General features: G+C 38.6%; 1 protein-coding gene across 1 annotated transcript in view; it reads right to left on the bottom strand.

The window, feature by feature from the left end:
* Positions 1-19568, bottom strand: part of DOCK2 (dedicator of cytokinesis 2) — a 336713-nt gene that overhangs the window by 294478 nt on the left and 22667 nt on the right. The window contains exons 7-15 of the mRNA XM_042453565.1: positions 18961-19096; positions 17343-17497; positions 15077-15158; positions 12303-12438; positions 10134-10209; positions 9609-9682; positions 9050-9175; positions 5359-5483; positions 1325-1423 (exon numbers count right to left, since the gene is read on the bottom strand). Of these exons, the coding sequence (XP_042309499.1) occupies positions 1325-1423; positions 5359-5483; positions 9050-9175; positions 9609-9682; positions 10134-10209; positions 12303-12438; positions 15077-15158; positions 17343-17497; positions 18961-19096 (1009 nt within the window). The remainder of the gene's footprint in view (positions 1-1324; positions 1424-5358; positions 5484-9049; positions 9176-9608; positions 9683-10133; positions 10210-12302; positions 12439-15076; positions 15159-17342; positions 17498-18960; positions 19097-19568) is intronic.

A 19568-nucleotide genomic window follows, 5' to 3' on the forward strand; every position in this document is an offset into this window, starting at 1 on the left:
TGAACTCTTATGGAAGAAAGGTCTGTCAATAGTTCTGAGTTAGGACTACCAAAAGTTCAGTAATCATCTATGGCTAGACCTGCTGATTTCATTTCCATACGTTTTAATGTGAATTTGCACTGTACATTTTTGAGGTCTTTATTTTGTTATTTGGCAACTGAAATTTCTTAACAATGGTCACATCATCAAAGGCTAGGATACATGCTTTTGAAAGGATGTTTCTTCCACTTTCAATAAAATTTCATCATATCATGCATGCATCAATGCTGAATCTATTTTGAGGACAGTACTGAGCACCTTGCAGAGCTCCTTTGATGTCTGAACTAAAATTCACCACACTACTGACATGAAAGACACCCACCCCCCTAATATGAAAGTCACCACCAAATGAATGGAAAGGCACTTCTTCTCATGAAACCTGCCTTTCTTCTGAGTTCTACCATTCTCAATTTACTCCAGCTCTCCATGTTGTTTCAGGGGGCTTCCAAATCCACAGGAGCAACATTAAGATGACACCTGGGCTAAAGTAGGGAGGAGGGATCTATTCTGGCCCATAATTTTAGTATACTGTTGGGCACTGATGATTACAACTGGAAAAATGGGGAATTGGAAGATTCTAGATGCTGGTTTATGAAGACTCACATATTTCTTTATAAATTTAAGCTGGATTTTTAAAATTAAAACACACCTTTTATAAATGCGTAGGACACAGAAGTATTTGAAGTTACAGGAAAATGAAGGTGCTTTGGTAGTCAAAAATATATTCTGTTATGCTTTTCCTCTCCCTGCTGCCTTCTGTCTACTCTTGCCAAAACACCTTAATGGGATTAAATTTATTATCTACCTAAGAGTCATATTATGGCAGTAATTTTCTATAGTGCTCTCTCTTTAAATAGAGCAAATTTACAATAAGCTTTTTCTAGTAGCTTGCAGCCATTTTGTAATTATTTCCATCACACCCTTCCAAGAATTTGCTTATTACAAGTTACACGCAAACTACAAGGTGAACTATTAACTTTTTGCTAACAAGGACAAATCTGATGGAAATAAATTGTAATAGAGTTTGTGGGTGGGGAAAATTATTTTATTTCCTCAGGTTACTGAACTGTGCAAATTAAAAGAACAAATCAAAACCTAAAAGTATAGGTTTATAATAAAATATATGAAAAGATAAAATAAGACACCATAGAATTTCCTCATTACAATTACTGTTTGAACTCCTGTTACCTGAGCTTCTCTTATGGGCTCAATATAAATTAATTTGTCAGATAAGAAACCTTTAAATACTTTAAACTGAAAAGAAGACTCTCTTCCTTCACCATACCTTTAATGTCTCCATCCAGCGAGGCTGTTTGACTTGATAGTAGACAACTGATTTGTGTTCACTTACTGGCTTGTCCCCAGCTCCTAAACAGATTGCATTCTTACACAAAAGAGGGAAGGGTTTGAGGGAGAGAAAGATACAGCTTCTTGAACTCTCATATTTTCATTACATGGCTATATTTATTTAAAAATATAATACTGACAACCATGGAACCAGTCCTAATCAAGAGGACTATTTCTCTTGCACCCCAGAGTTGGTAGATATATAGCTTCTAAGAGAGGTAACACCAAACAAAATGTCTTTAAAATAGTTTCCTCAATGAAAATTAGATGGATAGGGAGGGGAAGGTAATGTCCCTCAAAGTAACAATATAAGTGTTAATCAGGGTCAGTCTCTGCCAGTGCTTGGAAAGCTGCTGTTAAATTGAAATTACTTACAGCTATATTTTGAGCCACTCATTCACCCAAGAGTTGTAATATCATCTGCAATTTTTTTGCCATGAATCTTTAATTCCTACTTCTCAGAAGAAAGTAAAATACCTTCTCAACTATTTTACTTATTTGATTTAGGCTGCATCTGCACTGCAGAAATAATCCAGGCTGTCACCACTTTAACTGTCATGGTCCAATGCTATAGAGTTCTGAGAACTCTAGTTCTGTGAGACCTTTAGCCTTCTTTGTCAGAGAGGCCTGATGCCACAATAAACTACAATTCCCAGAATTCCATAGCACTGAGCCATGGCAATTAAAGCAGTATCAACCTGAACACAGCCTTAAACTCACACACACATGCACACAGGCATCTGAGTACCGCAAGCTGCTGGCCTCTGGTATAAAGCACACTCTCTTCCTGTCCACTTGATCATCACCTGAACACTCACAACAGGCCATAAGGCAACAATATGAGGCCGCACTGATAGCCTTTAGGGTTGAAGGGCGGGGTATAAATACCATAATAAATAAAAAATAAAAACTGCAAGCCATCAGGCCACCATCATTTAGTGAGATCACACTCCTATAACTACAAAAGATATAGGAGTGAGGTATCCCTCAAAGATAACCCCCATCCTCTCTTTATTTGAAGTGTAGTGTACTCAGCACCACTGTCCAGTTGCTAAAAATAAACTGGAGCCTACCCCATCTGTCTGCTCCCATTAGTCTAGTTATGTTTTGCCAATCAGCCAATAGTTGTGAAGTACCTGCCATTTAAACATCTTCCCCAGTGCCCTGTCATTTGTGTTGTTCCTCTACCAGTAAAGCCACTGGGGTCATCTAGAAAAATATATCAAACTTGGCCCTGGCCCTAATAGTAATAGCTACACAATCTTAGTTAACTGGAAAACAACAGTTAAAAATGGCCACATTGAAGAGGAAATTTAGCTTAATGGCTTAAATGTTAAATCACCAGGCAACAGAAGCATTTTCAAGGATAATGCATATTAATTCTATGAAGGCAACACCTACATCATTCTCTCTAGTTCTTGAATAGGAAACATTGCGCCTCTCTCATGAACAGAAAGCATAATACCTTTCGTCTTATCAACTAAAGTTCATGGCACTTCATCTAATTAGTGTCAATGAGATTTGGTTGTCAACCCTTGCTGCCCAACTGTCCCCCTGCCTAAGTTATTGGTGGTGGTGTTGATTCCCCCAAAACTGATTGTGCTGAGAGGTTTAACATGCACACTGAGCCCACTCATGCGGAGAAGGTTGGAGATATCAAAGCTTCCATGGCAACTATGGGCATTTCTCAATTAATACTTGGCCTTAGATGTGGTGTAGCACACTATTGATTGGACTCAGTTTTGCTAGCCAAAATGAAGGGACTCTGGGGGTAGAAAGGGTCAAAAGAATTGAATGGACATGGACAGATTGCTACCTAATAGAAATACTCTGAGTCTTTGCAGAGGCAAGGACCCTTAAGCTTTCGAGTGGATGACTTCGTAAAATGACTTGCCCACAGAGATTGATGGGTCTGGAAGGATTTCTGACTGTGCTAGGGCAATGCTTTCCAAACTTTTTGATGTGAGCGATTAGCAATTATAATTTTCCCCCCAGTAGTCCACACACTGCCCCTGGATCCAATTTTGTGGCCCCTGAACCACCCACAAGTCCCTCAAAGCCCATCTCATACTCTCCAACAATTCACAGATGAAAAGTGGGACATGTAGCCAAGTAACATCAAAATGTGGGCAAGAAGGCAAAATTATTAATAAGAAAGAGCACACAAGCTATGAAAAGCTGCAGCAGTTTGCTTTTTCCTGACCCAACTGGGAAGGGAAAAATCCCACCACCACCTCACCTCTCCTCTCTTTCCTGCTAGGTTAATAAATTGCAAACTCATTTAGCACTTTGAACTGTTTTCAGCACTTCAAGTAAGCTGAGGAAAAAGGGGAAAGTGGGAGGAGGAAAGAGTTAATTGGAACATTTTAAAAGCAGCTGAAAAAAGTGGGACAACAGAGGATTAACTGGAACTGTCTCTGCCAAATTGGGACAGTTGAAGGATATGTTTACAAATGCTCACTTTTGTCAGCGTTTGTTTTCCCTCACCAGGTAATGCTGGGAAAAGTGTGACTGCTATCTCAGTGCACCAAAAGGATACTGGCCATTATTTGTAGTGAGTCACTTTGAAGCTCCACAAACAACAAAGCAATTATTACTTTCACAGCATTGCGGGGCCTTGTGGTTTTGGTTGGTTTTTATTATTATTATTATTATTATTATGAATCTCTAGAAAAAATGTCACAGAAGCAACTGCTAATAAAGGAAATACATTGTTGTCATTACTGTTTAATTGCCAAGGGGGAGGGGTGTCCATATTTCCCATTTGCACTTCTTTGGGGTATAGATGGGCAAGAGCATGCAATATTGCATTTGCAAATAGGACATCTGGTTTGCTGATATGAAGAAATCCTCTTTTGGGCAAGAGCATGCAATATTGCATTTGCTGATCGAAAGAAATCTGGAACAGAAGCTATGAAAGACATCAGCAGGTAGGCTGTGCCCAGCAATAACACCACTTTAAAAGCTATGTTTCTGGAAGTCTCAATTGCATTTGATCTTGCTCCTTTAAGGAGAATTAAGGGCTCTCCTTAAGATCACCAATCATTATAAACTGCAGTTACTGATGTAACACACAATTCCTGATGCCCTTGTATTATCAAAGAACCTATATCCCACCAACAATGTTACCCGAAACATTCAGGTGAACAATGTGAAAACAAAGACCTTCTTTCTACTGTACAATGAAAACTACATTATAAAAACATATGTCCCAATGCTAAAGTAATGGTAAAGGTAGTCCCTTGACATGAATATCTAGTCATAACCAAATGTAGAGGGCAGTGCTCATCTCCATTTTTATGACGAAGAACCAGCGTTGTCCAAGGACAGCTCTGGTGCTCATGTGGCCAGCATGACTGCATAGAACACTGTTACCTTCCCACTGAAGTGGTACTTATTTATCTACTTGAATTTTAATAATAATAATAATAATAATAATAATAATAATAATAATAGACTAACAGATGTATGCAAAAGATTTATGCTGGGCAAGCTATTTATATCTTTTTTTCCCATTCCCTTCCCAAGTTCAAATCTCTCAGAATATATTACCTGACTGGGACAATCTAAGCCTATGAGTGCAGATTACTATGGGGTAAAGGCTCAAGTACTATTCAACATTACACAGTTGTAAATAGAGCAAAGCCAGCAAATTTGAACTGCAGACCAAGTATATCAGAAATTTAATTTGTGATGTGAGGAGGAAATTCACCCACGTTCTACTTGTTCATCATTAGTACACATCTAACAGAGCTACATGGACAGCCAGCCTGGTGTAGTGATTTGAGCATTGGACTACAACTCTGGAGGCCAGGGTTCAAATCTCCACTCAGCCATGAATACCCACTAGAATCACCTTGGGCAAGTCATACTCTTGCAGCCTCAGAGGAAGGCAATGACAAGAAAATCCTGTGATAGGTTTGCCAAAAGTCAGAAACAACTTGAAGGCACACAACAACAGGAAACACTTACTGGTATCACTCTCCCTTCTTCATCACACACACACATGTTGACTTCTACATTTCTCTGAGTGGTTTTATTATACTTATCCAAGTCTCCGTATAGTAAAGTAACATAGATGTCATTTCTTACATCACCTACAAAAGAATCACAAAAGGTTAGATACCAGGATAAAAGGGACTGGAATCAGCTAACATCACAGAACACATAAAAGCTATGCCTTGCATACTCAGTGATACACTGAACTGAAAAAATTCAAGGGGAAATTGAAATTCAGCTTTGATGTTTATTATCAGACTTCATCTTGTCAGGAAAGGGCTTAGTGTCATTTCCACATCAGTTGATAATTCTCATCCTGCAATGACACCTTCTGGTGAAGCCCAGTTAAGGCATTTCACAGCAAGCAACAACAAGTCATACTGGACTTTAAAAAGACCAAAACAAGTATCATACACCACCCAGAAAGATCCCACAGCAAGTGTTGTGGGGACTGAGGGGAAGGTTTCTTGAAGAAACTCTCTGCCTGAAAATTGAGCTGCTTCAACATAGCTTTAGTCTAATGTGCTGAAGACACTTTCAATTGTTTTCTTTTTTAAGAGTACTCCACACACACTCAGTGTGGCATAGCAGACTACTTTCTAAATAGAAGGGTGTTTTCACTGCCTCATGACATTGACCTTCCTATTCTTGCATTCTGGGCAATGGTATTCCCACCCTACCGATGAGTAAACCCCTGGGTGAAGGCAGGGTGTGTTGCTCACACATTCATGACATGATACCATCACAAAATCAACCAAAGCAGTCAGTGCTCTCTTGCACTCACTCTGGAGCCTCCTGGGAGGGGACACAACCACCACCTACTGACATGATTAGGAGCAGGATGAGTCTATAGTATATTTCACACTTTTGCTATTCTCTAGGGATGGAAACAATATTTGAAAATATTTGAAAATGGTTGCAAAACATGTTTTTTTCAGGAGTTATTCTGCACAAAACTCCCATGTGGTGTTTTTTTTGCAGAGAATACACCATAATATTTCAATGCAGAAATATTAATTCCTGTGCAGAAAATGCTGTAATCAGAGGGAGTTTTAACATAAAAATTGCACATAGGTGATTTGCATAGCAAACAGCATTTTCTATGCAGGAATTAATATTTCTGTGTTGAAATATTATTTCCCACGCAGAAAATGCTGATTTCTGTGCGGAAAATGTCCAAAACCACAAACAAATTTTGTGCAGAATAAATCCCAAATTGCAAATAGTCTTCAAAAACTGTGTGATTTTCAAAGACTCTTCCAGTGAGAAGCAAACTGCGGAAACTAGAAACTTAGTGAAGAGTCACATCCCTGTTCATAGCGCCCTCAAAAAAATAACAACACTGCAGACATGCCCCATCAACTTCACAGCATGCAGGAAAGGTGGCTCAGATGGGAGAAACATTTCAACATAGCCAATAAAACTGTTGTCAAAACTGAAAAGTTACAGTTACATCAATACAGAAGTTACTCAAGGCACAGTTATAGCAATGGTTTTGATATCACCTTCCATATTTAAAGGCCTACAGTTGAAGGCCACTGATTGAATCATAGCAAAAATTCACATGAAGTTTTTTGAAGTTCCATTAAATGACCACTGTGAACTATGCTTAATTTCCAATAATAATTTTCTTGAAAAATTATTTTATAAGAGTTAACACTTGTATTGGATAACTGGGGGATAATAACTAGTTCCTTAGAAATTATAAACCCAACAGCATGCAATAATTAAGAAACTGGAGGTTTTAACTGAAGGTTAGCCAATTAAACTAAATCCCATTGGATTAAATGAAGAGCAACTTGTTAATATAATGCATACATACATATATAATGCATAAATATGGTAGGAAAAAATCCATCATCCTACAATCAGTAAAAAGTATATACAGTTGACCCTCCACATTTGCGGATTTGATTATTCACTGATTTGATTAATATATTATCTCTAGGAATCTCTAGGTTTTCCAGGGTGACTCTGTGGTCAACATCCACCAGAAGTCATGCTGGAAGACCTAGAAATTCCTAAGACAGAACACTTCTCTAGGCATTTTTAGATCCTACAGCGCAAATCTATGGTCACATTAAGGCAGATGTTGACCGGAGAGTTCCAGTACAGGGCCTAGAGATTCCTAGAGAGGTATTCTCTCACGTTAAAAGAATTAATGTTCTTTTATTGCAGTTTTTCCACTTTTGAGGGGATCCTATGCCCATAACCCCAGCGAATGTGGAAAGCCCACTGTATTCACTGATGCACATTCATTAATGCTTTACTTTATTGAAGATTAATGGGAAAATTGAGATATGAATTTATGGGGAAATTGGTTAATCTTATTAGCATGTTCAAAAAGCACATGGAAATGTCGGTGATTTTCTTTAGAAACATTGGCGCGTTACATACCACCATAAGGGATGTCCTTAGGATGTCCCATTTTGAAAAAGGGGCGTCTCATCCAGACGCCCTTACCCTGTTAAGGACAGAGTCCGTAACAAATGGCGGCGGCCGTTCCACACGGCTGCCGCCATTTTGACGTAACGGACGCTATGTGTCCACACGTCGCGGCCCGGAAGTGATGCCACGAATGCACGCTTTGGCACTTGCAGTGTCTCTTCCGGGTTGCTGGAAGGAGCGCAATTTTCATGCTCCTTCTTTGCAGTGAGGAGGAGTCGCGCGGTTTGGCTGCTGCGACTCCTCCGCGCTGCAACCAGCAGCGGCCCGAGACCACCCCTTTTGGGTGGTCTGTAACGGGCCTATGTATACATTTCATTTCAGTATCAATGAGGCTACCTAGATGGGGCAAATGCATCAGGCCTTGGCTGTATATGTTGTATGTACTGATTCTTTGAAGGAGTTTGGGTTTTTTGAGCCAAACATCTTCCTGATTCCAGGAAAGGATTTCCCCTTTCCCATTACAAAGTATTCAACTGTACTTTGTTCCTAGCTCAAGCGTGACTTTTTTAACAAATGTTCATACATGGATTCCTTTTGTTTTTGTTTTTTAATATTCTAAATCCTTAGCAATAAAGTGCTAGGCTCCTGCAGAGTAAAGTGCCACTTTCCCACCTGCCCAAGTCAGAGCAGGATTTGCAGTCCAAGTCCCTTCACATTGACACCTGTGATTGGGGCAGTGACGTTGGTTCTGAATGAGCTTTGTTCTAACAAACAAGATGGCTGGTGGTTCTCAAGAGAAAGGGCATATAGGTAGGATGCTACTGGCCTATTCCCAATCTGTCTCCTCCCCTTCCAAGGCTGGAATGTGTGGTTGGAGGTGCCTTGAAGAAGTTGAGCAAGCTCCCACCCACAATTAGAGCAAGGTCTGAGCCCAACAATTCAATGCTCGGGTTTAATGTTTACAATAATTAAAAGCCAAAGGAGTCATTTGGAGAAGAAGGTGTCTGGAAGGAAAGAGACGCTTCGGATGTGGAATAAATAGGAAGCAGCAGGAATTGGCACAAAATGGTCCAAAATGGGAGCAAGGAGAGAAAAGCAAGAAGAAAGGAACAAGGAGTCAACCCCTGTCCTCCGCTCCATACAAGTGGATATCTAAATCCCAACTCCAGGGATATATTCAGAGCGCATCTCCGTTTATGTGGGGTGTGAATGGGGTGGAAGTGGGGAACAATACAATTACCATTCAGTTTCTAAGCAGAAACAAACAACGTCCTACCTGGCATGATTATTTCAGGAAAGCCAAGCTTCCTAGCAACAACTGTTGTTCTGTCAACGAGGTGAGGATAGTCCTTCCTAATCTGAGCAATATCTCCAACAAGCATTTTCATAGTCACCCAGAGTCCTTTGAGAGAGAAAAAATATCTATTGTAAATTTGGAACTGTTAGTTGCTCTTTTTAAATATTAGTTGGGAAAGCTTAATTCACAACCCAAATTTTGAAGGGCAAACTCAAATTTACAACAAAGCCCAAGTGCACCTCTCATGGGATGTGCTAGGAAACTCATGTTCCTTACTTACATTTAAAGGAACCATTTTGTAAGAACCAGAATATCTTTATCATGGCTGTCCCTGAAAAGGGGCTGATGTGGGTGAGCAAATATCCTAGAGGATGTACATAGCCCTCCCTGCAAAAGGGTGCCACATCCTAAGGTTGCTAATACTGCACTGGCAGTCATGCAAACTGGAGCTAAGGACTATCAATAATGTCACCATATTATGATTACTGAGAAGGAGTGGGAAGATCTTTTTCTACCTATTCTTGAAGTTATACTTCACCTTGTCCGCCACTGTCGCCTTTGAGTGCTGTGACCTTGCTTAAGAGGTTGTGTAAGAAATCATTCTCTGACACTCTACAAGAAAAAGAAAAATAATGGTAAAACCTGAAGACATAAACAGAAGAATTACACAAGAAGCACAAGAAAAGCCAGCATTTAATTGTACAGTATATCCTCAGATTCTTCTGCCAATGCTTTGAACTGTAACACTATATTTCTACCAGATACAGATGTTAAAAAGGTGACAGTAAGCTTTTGTAAAACTAAGAGAACAAGAGCTCCCAAATGAACGTATAGAAGATGGTGCCAAAGCTACAACAAACCAACAAAAAGGTTAGAAGCCTAAGGCATAAGTGCTGAGGACAGGGCTTCAGGGAAACAGATTCTATAGCTGTTCCAAAAATGTGGGCACAAGTGTTAAATCAGCAGTATGATAGGTAGTTTTGAAAAAGTCATTCTTATGTCTTCCCTTGCCCAAACACAAATAGTGCCTGATTTTAGACTAAAGAAAAGAAGATTTTCTTACGGATGGAAAGGAATGAAATGTTGCTTCTCTTCATCACTTTCTGCTTTGCCTTTTATGATGTCTGTAATGTCCATCACTAGAAAAAAGAATTCATCAAGACAAATAATAATAATAACAACTTTTATTTATATCCCACCTCCTCCAATTAGGATCGAGGCGGCTTACACTAAAAAAAGGGAGGGGGATAAAAAAATAGTCATCTTATTAGTACTATTACATATTTCACAAAATATAGAAAGTTTGATCCCAGATATTATATTGCAATTGACGATCTTGCAGTTTTTTTTGTAATGTTTTCTAAATAGCTTCCAAATATATATATTTTTACATTTGCTTTAGAACAACAGTATTCATTCTATGGTGCATAGATGCAGACTATGGCAACCTCCAGAAATTGATGGGCTAAAACTCCCATTATCCCTAGCTAATGGTATGTAATAATGGGAGTTGCAGTCCAACAAGATATGGAGACCCACAAGTTCCCTACCTATGCTATGTTTAACCTGCATCGTGCCACTTATCTTTATAAAATGCCACAGTATTTCTCCACAGTGTAATAAAATATTTTCCTCAGCATGGCCAGTACAGTCAGCTTTCCATGGGGGATCCATTCCAGACCCCCCTCCCATGGATACATAAATCTGCGGATGCTCAGATCCATTTGTTCCCAATGGCAGTGCGGCCACATGACCATGCCACCATTAGGAGGAACCGGACTTCTTACCTGCCTCCCTGCCTAGGGCTCAAGCTATAGAAGGCCCTCCTGGCTGGAGCACAAAAAAGTGGACTGGTTGGAGGGAGTCATCAATCACCCAGAAAGGAGGGCCAGTGATTGACACCCCCCCCCTCTGATCAATGGAAGAGGTGAGGGGAAGGCAACCCAGCAGGCCCCAAGTTAACTGTTTGTGTTCCAGCCAGGAGAGGCTTGTCTGGCCTTTTGAGCCCTTGACTGGAATGCAGGTAAAGAGCCCTGTTATTCATAGCGGTGGCACAGCTGCATGGCCACACTGCCATTGGGAACAACGCAGGCTTGCTGTTCACGGATGCTAAAATCCATGGATGGCAAGTCCGTGTATACTGAAGGCCGACTGTACATAACTGTAGACATTGCAGCAACTGGAATGTCAATATGTCAGGCAGTAAGTTGCTATGCGCTCTCACTAATATGGGTTTTACAAAAATAATTCAATTATTTGCCCCAGATTCCTGCATCTTCAATTAATTTAATCATGTGGCAATGGAGAGCAACTAATAAATACTGAAGCTCTAGGTAGATGTCAATTAGCTTGGCTTCAAGGCAGCTGAGGCAGCTAATTTGTTGTGCTATCTTAAATAATACATTGGCATTCAAATTCTGCTTTTGTGTGTTCTATTGTTCAAACTTTTTTTAACCTATAAAATTCTAGTATGCTATCCTATGCTGAGGTCTCCCCAGGTGAACAGCTAGTTTAAAGCATTTCAGCATATTATCTGTATTGCCATGAAATGTCTTGCCTTTTTCTCTCATGCCTTGCATATATTTCCATCACTCTGCCACCCAGAAGGCACCCAGCTTCATGAACCTTTTTGAACTGAATTCTCACTGAAGATCTTCAAAGAATGTCTTCACTTACCAGCATCACTGTGAACAAATCTATAAGGGAGCCTTTGATTGGGAAGCCACTGTCATCTCTCGTGACACTTATGATCTCTCACTATATAGAACAGTTAAAACTCCGTATTCAATATTGACTTCAATGTTGCTCCAATTTTAGAACGTTTAACCTACATCATTATCTGGAGGAAGAATTTCTATAACTTTATAAAGTATGCAGTGTATTAACTGGCAGTGAGTGTTTTATAGGGTCCATGTTCCAAAAAACAAAAACAAAAAGGAGAAGGGTCACATGCTGGCCATACCTGGGTGGGTGGGTGTGACAAACCCATTAGGGAAGGCTTTTCTTCCAAAAATGAACATTGGTGAACTGGGAGTTCCCAAAGAGCCATGAAACCAGGTGTGGACTACTAGATTGCCACTCTGGAGTGTCCCCTCAACTTTCAGGCATACCTTTTGTGGGGTGAGGCAAAGTGGCTGAAAAGGGAACTGGAGAAAGGCCCCTGTGTCCTTGTTCATGTCCATTTTCAGGATTTATATTCTGCCTTTCTCCCACAGTGGGATTCACTTCTTACCTGCTACTCCAAATGGCCTTCTTATCCCCTGAGTATATTTTCTTGCATTAGTGTCTCGAAGTTCCATTCTTCCAACCCGTACAATTTGACAAATCAAATAAATTTTGTCCCTTCCAAGATCTTTGTTTCCAAGATCCTGAAATACATCACAGCAAGGCTCAGTTAACAGATTCTTGGGGGATAGTCCATGTGAACAGAAATCCTAAATATGCAAGAACTACTATCAGTGCCAGAAATAATTTAGTATGGGAAAAGAACACATGTTCATTAAAACTCTGAATATCAGTTCAGTAAGAACTAGATTTGAATAACATGGAATCTAAGTTCAGAATATGGGAGAGGATATAAGAATGAATGGGAAGCCATGTCCTATAGGAACAGTTGAGGGAACAGTGTACTGTATATACAGTACTTGACTATAAGTTGACTTCATATATAAGTCGAGGGAAAGTCAACTTAGGTTTTTTGGGTCGATTTCTTAACCTAAATTTCTAGACTTATACATGAGTACATACAGTATGTTTTGCCTGGAGAAGAGAAGACTGAAAGGTACCATTTTTAAATCTCTGAAGGACTGTTATGTAAAAGATGGAGCAAGCTTATTTTCTGCTGCTCCAAAAGGTAGGATCTGAACCAATGGGTTCAAATTACAAATAAGGAGATTCTGAGTAAGCATTAGGAGGAATATTTAAATAGTGAAAATGATTTAACAGGGGAATAAACTGCCTCAGAATGTGGTGGACTCTCTTTTGTTAGATGTTTTCATACAGAAGTTAGATGGCCACTTCTTAGGGTGCTTTAGTGGTGGATTTCTGCACTGGCAAGAAGTTGGACTAGGTGCTGGTTGGGTTTTCTCCTTTCCAACTCTGTGATAATAACTTTACTGCATAATGTTCAGTGAAGCCAGTAGAATACCACGTGGAACAAGTTACCATGTAATCAAGATTTTCACCCGCTCTAAGCCAACTTCTTTAGGTTCCCTAGGCAAACTTAACAGAGAATAGGTATAATAGGGCTCTGTGAGACTTATTTCTGACTGGACATGCACAAGATTACACTACAAAGGTGTTTCCAAGGTAAATGACAATTGTTTTCAAGATTAGTGTCTTAAATCAAATTGACCATTTTAAGAATAAGTTTTATATAAAATACCTTGATCCCTCAAAGTTCTGAAAACTACTTTCAAAAAACCAATTTTCCAAACTTTTTATATTTCTTGACCTATTTTGCAAGCACACTAAGGTCACAACCAGGGGGAAAAACTGCAGTTACAACCCCCATGCTGACTTTAATATTGCAGAGTGTTTGCTCTCTGTTTGACTCTCCCCACCAGCTGATTTTTAAAGTCCTCCAAGCTTAAAATGCAGTTTGAGGTTTTAGCTCAAAAGCTTTAAATATGGGAATGAGGCTTGTTTGTTTGCTTTTTAATGTGCATCCGGAGTGTAAATTTTCCTCGCAAAAACTCCCAAACTTACAACCAAAGCTGATTTCTAAACTAGGCAGCTCAAGAAGTATGCTTGTGGTTGGGTGGCATTGCTGCTGCTAAAAGAGATTTTCCGGAACAATTTGAGTGTGTTCATAAACATCTTTGAATAGTGTGGCCTTGAGATGCCTCAAGTTTCTGCTTTGAGCTAAATTAAACATGATAACACTGAACAGCCATAAAATCATTAAGCTTGCACAGCAAAAAAACACCCTCTGAATTCTTATTGGTCCCTTGATGACAAGTAGGTTTTCTTTTTTCCCTTTGTGGTATTCTTGAGCAATAATTTACCAATGTCCTTCACTAATTAGGATGGAAATTCCAATCACTTCTTCTATTTAGTATAATATCTGCCCACAAGATAAATAATGATATTTTTCCTCTACCACAATATAAACTTCTGCCAAATATAGCTGTGAACAAGGTACAACCATATAGGTCTTTCCAAATAAGTCATGTAGCTAAACTACCTGCTCCCATTTATAAGTACAATATATCAGAACATCTTAATCTTGAAAGAAATGAAGAGCCAAAAGCAAGACAGAATCCACAGCAGTTTTATACAGCAGACATTTTAGCACTGAAATTGTTTCAACTTTAATCCTATTTTAACATATTGTTTTTGTATGTTTTTAACTGTACAGTGTTTTTAAATGTAGTAAGCTGCCCTGAATCCCATTCTTGGGGAAAGGGGCAGGATAATAATAATAATAATAATAATAATAATAATAATAATAATAATACACAATATTTAGCTTTGGATCCAAGGGTTTACTTGGAAAGAAATGTATCCTCTAAAAGTTATTGCCAAGAAATTTTACATTTAAAAATTACAAATGTGTTGTGCAGTTTTTCAAAAGTAAAGTCATGTCCCTTTTACAGTGTAGTCCTGTTTATGTCTAGCCAGTGCCTTCAGTGGAAGTTACTCTTCAGCATGTGTGCATATACAGGAGTGGAATCCTGTGACATACCTGATGTTGTTGGATTACGATTCCCATCAGCTCTAGCAGGCATCCAGCAACATGGCTACAAACAGCTCACATTTTGTGATATGGCTGCAAATTAAAATATGTTTCTAGCCAAGAAAATCTGCCCAAGAGTTCTGGTGTTCAAGTCTAAGAAAGTTATGTTAAGCAATTGTCTCCTGGAAACCCAGCAATATACAGTAGATAGTAAAACCTCCTGAATATATGACAGAAAATGACAACTACATGAAGCAAGAAGCTTTTAAGAACAACAGAAAATTGATAGTACGAAAGTACTGTCTGTATAAAGAGGGAGAGCTACTTACAGTGAAAACCACTTTCAGATTGTTGAAATTATCAATTTCTTTGACAAAACCTTTGCTTCCCCATCTCACCAAGTAATTTTCACTGTTTAAAATGAACACAGTGTTATACAAAGTAGTTTGATAGCAAGAAATAAGCAAATAATTTTTTTCCTCTGCTTAAAATTACTTTTCTGTTAGACTTCCTCATCCATGCTCCCATAAATGTGATATAGGCCTAAACACCCTCAAAGCACCAGATTCCATTTGATCTTGGAAGCTAAGTGGAGTCAGCCCTAAGTACTTGGATGGGAGACTGCCAATGAATATCAAGCGCTATAGGAAGGAACTGGCCAAACCACATCTGCATATTCCTTGCCTATGAAAACCCTATGAAATTCACGGGGTCTCCATAAGTTGACTTGAAGTGACATAAACACACAGTCTTCTCTAGCTAATGGTAAGAGTGAGAGTGGCTTGAATTCATTTATAACTCATTTTGCTATATCTCTCACTCTTATCTACCAACATCTATAAATATCTCCTGCTCTTTTAAACAGGCTGAAAGGGATGAAAGTTCTCATCTTCTACCACATCCAGTGCTTCTCCGCTGCTCCCTCTTTCCTGTTGTTTCCTTGCCAAGATTTTATCCAAGGGGGGCTTCCAGAGCTAGCTAACTGACCAGCTGGCCTGCCTGCCTTCCTACCTGTGAAGGTCACTGTGGCTACTGCATCTCCTTCGAATTTCAAGGGCAGGTATGATAAAAACATAAAAGCAAGAGAATAACAAAATAACAGGAAAAGGAAAGAAGCATAATCTCCTTTGCCAGTGGGTTTGGGCCTGCAAAAGGTAATTGGTGAGGAAGTTCTCTGCTCTAAACTGAACTCACTTAACATCAAGGGTTTAAAGGGCTGGCTGGCTGAAAGGAGTGGGTGGGGTTTTTTGGGGGGGGAGACTCCCTTTCACTATGCTTCACAGGTGTGAATAATCCACTATTTATTTTTAAACCAATATCCTCACACATTTCCATGGCTGCAAAGGTGAATATGCAGTGATCAGATTAAGCAACCTGAAATGGCAACACAACTTCTGTAAATGACCTTTCACACACTTGTGTCTCCCACAGTTACAATAGCATGCATGAGTATGTGATACTTGGCAGCATTAAAAAAAAGGATGGATATTGCACTGGGGGTCATTGGTGTTAGCCCAGAAAGCAGCAATTGCACCAATGCGGAAATAAAACTGTACAGTGAACCCGTGTCATAAAAGGACACCCTATATGCGGCTTTCAGCTTATGCTGAAAGCCATATGACAAGCAGGAAATGGCACACACGTCCATGGTGTGCATGCGCCACATCGCTACCATGCCCGAGCCCCATTAGTTTCAACGGGGCTCAAGCATACCCAGAATTTTCCTTATGTGGGTGGTCTGGAATAGATCCCGCACATAAGACAAGGGCACACTCTACTATGGTGCCTCAGAAATGAAAGGTGCTCCAGTGTTGATCCTACCATTATTATTTTATTTTTGCATGCTACTGAAGAAATGCAGCACAACACCCATATCCACAAATTCAGTATCTGTGATCTCACTTATTCACATCTGAAAAATTACATTATCTCTAAGTATTGCTAGGTCCTCCAATGCAATTCTATAGTCAATGTCTTGACTAGGCATACCATACAATCATGCAGGAGGACCTATAAATGGCTACAGAAATGTTATCTCCAGGCATTTCTAGATCCTCTTGTATGATTCTATGGTGTGTTTGGGCTGGAAGTCATTCCTCTCATTGAAAATAATAGGGTTCCTTATTATCTGCAGTTTCAGGTATCCCTGAGTGTATGACTATGGGAGTTGTACTATAACTGTGGCCAACACTCATGAACATTTGTCTAAATCCAGTGAAAAAATCTACTTATTTATTGTTTATTTTGTAATTTATTGTTTACTGTGTTACTTAGAATTGCTAATTGCAAGACATCTTCATTTCTTCCTTTAAAGTAAGATATGCATTATTACCTTTTTGATTCTTTGGCTGTTCTCTCCCTTAGTAAAGGTAAAGGTATTCCCCTTTCATAAGGTTGTCAAGTCATTTAAGTATCTGTTAATTTAAGTTAAGGTTTAAGTATCTGATGATTTATATATAATCTCCTTCAGCTGTGAAATGTCAGTTTTCTGTTTTCAAGAGATGATTGTAAGGAACTACACATTGATCCTAAAAGTACACCTGCATTTGTCTGGAAAGTCTTTAATCTAGCACTGGTGAAGGAAACACAGCCTACCTTATCACCATGTGCTTCTGGGGATCATAGAGGGACATGAAAAGTTCCGCATCTTCTCCTATCCTGCAGACAAAATTTCTTACAAAGACATAAAGGCTGTGGGTGGGAGATGAAGTGTTTCGGGAAAAGGTTCCATAATCAGATTCCTCTTTGGACTGCACACAAGCAAAAGATAAGATATTAAGTTATCCAAAACAAACATGGAAGCAATTTCAGTAACAGAGACACTTCTCCTTTATTATAAAGCACAGTAATGTTAAACCATAATTGTGTATGCAGGGCACAAATCTGAACCAAAAAAACAGATGCTAGTTTAATCTTTGGATTCAAATTCCTAAGATGAAAAAAGTAATGAACACCTTCTGTGAATATTTTTAAAGCCAATACACTTTTCAAATTAAGCCTATACACACACAATCTACTGCAGAAAGTGATTTAACAGTTAAGAGGCTATGTATGCAATAGTTAATGACATGCTTTCATTATATCAGTGTGACATTTTGTTTATGTTACTGATGTCTTGACTGATGTTTAATCTTCTTTTTTTGGTTACTATCAAAGAACAATGATTTTATCAGAAAACAACTGTACCAAAAACCAAATAAAATAGTATACATCAAGCACACCTTGCCCCAGTGGACCAAGACTACAGGAGTAAATTTAACATTGGTATTAGGATACATAATTGCTCCTAGCATCACTTTAAACTTGGAAAAAGTTAGCTTGAAAAGGAAGAAGCTATTTAATACACTGTCATATGACAACATAACTTCTAGTTAGGAAATAAAGCTACTTAGGTGGTGAAGAATGCATGGGGGTCAGGGAATTAAATCCTACAATACTGTATTGATTTTGGAGCACTAGTTACCACATCAGTCTTTAAAACAATCTTTTCACAATATTGTTTATCTGTTGGTTTGCATTTTTTAATACTGACCCTCAGCGAATTTTAAATGAAAAATCTGAGATATTCTATAATAAATACTTTATGTTTAAAAGATATTCTAAATATAGACAATCCTTCTGGAGAATTTTCACTGCCCAAAGGGAAGAGTAAGCTACGCCTGTCATGTATAAATAACATAGGGATGAGATTTTTAAAAAACAAACTTTTTTCAGTATTGTCACTGTTGTTAATGTGTTTTGAGTGCTGAATTTGAAAAACACAATAAAATATACCACACACAATTTCTTTCACAAATTCGATATTTCTATAAATTCAGTTGTTATTCAGCTTTGATTAAGCACAGAGACTGATGTTCCAGTGAGATTTCTTTTGGTGCTTTTGAATGGATTTTTGTGTTTCATATCAGTGAATTAAAGTGTTTCAAAAGTCTGTTAGAAGACTTTAACCCCTTTCTGACTCTTTGGAGAATATTTTTTTTGCAGGATCATTTTATTCAGTCATATATTACAATGCAGAAATGTCAAAGCAAGTTGTGAAAAAAACGCATGTGCTGGAGCAAATCTCAGATCATTTTTAAATTAATAATGCCAAATTCCTATAAAACTAGCATGCATTTTTAAAATAAAATTTTTTTAATGACCCTCAGTTTTGTCCTCACAGAAAAAAGCACATCTACTTGAAAGCAAGGGAATGATGCACAAAAATCCATACCATCTCCTCTCGAATTCGTTCTGTGATTTTATTAGTAGCTTCAGCATGAGCATGAAAAAGGTTTATGACACTGGTTTTGTCTGGATCCAAAATATTCCCATCCTCATCTCTAACTATCAGATCTAGCTCCAGAATCCTGTAGATATAAAGAGGTAGTGTCATAAGTATCACTGGAAACTATCTTCGACATACAAATACACATATTTATAAAGTATACCCTTCCAAGTAATTTAGCATTTAAAGATGGACCTTGTTTTGTAATTTACAATGGAGATGGCATTGCCTAATAGACATTTTAAAATGACTTTTAAAGTTACTGTCTTCATATGAAGTAATTTAGCATATGAGGCATTTAACACATGTATCGTATTAAGAGACTGTGTAATAATCATGAAATTACAAGTGCCTCTTAAAACAACCAACAAACAAACAGAACATTGACAACCAAAAATGCCTGAGTAGCATAAAAACAATTTACTTGCACATCTTTTGTCCTCTAAATAGCATCCTCCAATAAGCCCAAGCAGCTGGAAACTAAAGGGGTGAGGAAAGGATGGTTAACCCTTTCTGCCTGCCTGCCTGTCTGTCTGTCTGTCTTCAATATATGG

Source organism: Sceloporus undulatus, chromosome 2 (assembly GCF_019175285.1).
Source record: "Sceloporus undulatus isolate JIND9_A2432 ecotype Alabama chromosome 2, SceUnd_v1.1, whole genome shotgun sequence".
NCBI lineage: Eukaryota > Metazoa > Chordata > Lepidosauria > Squamata > Phrynosomatidae > Sceloporus > Sceloporus undulatus.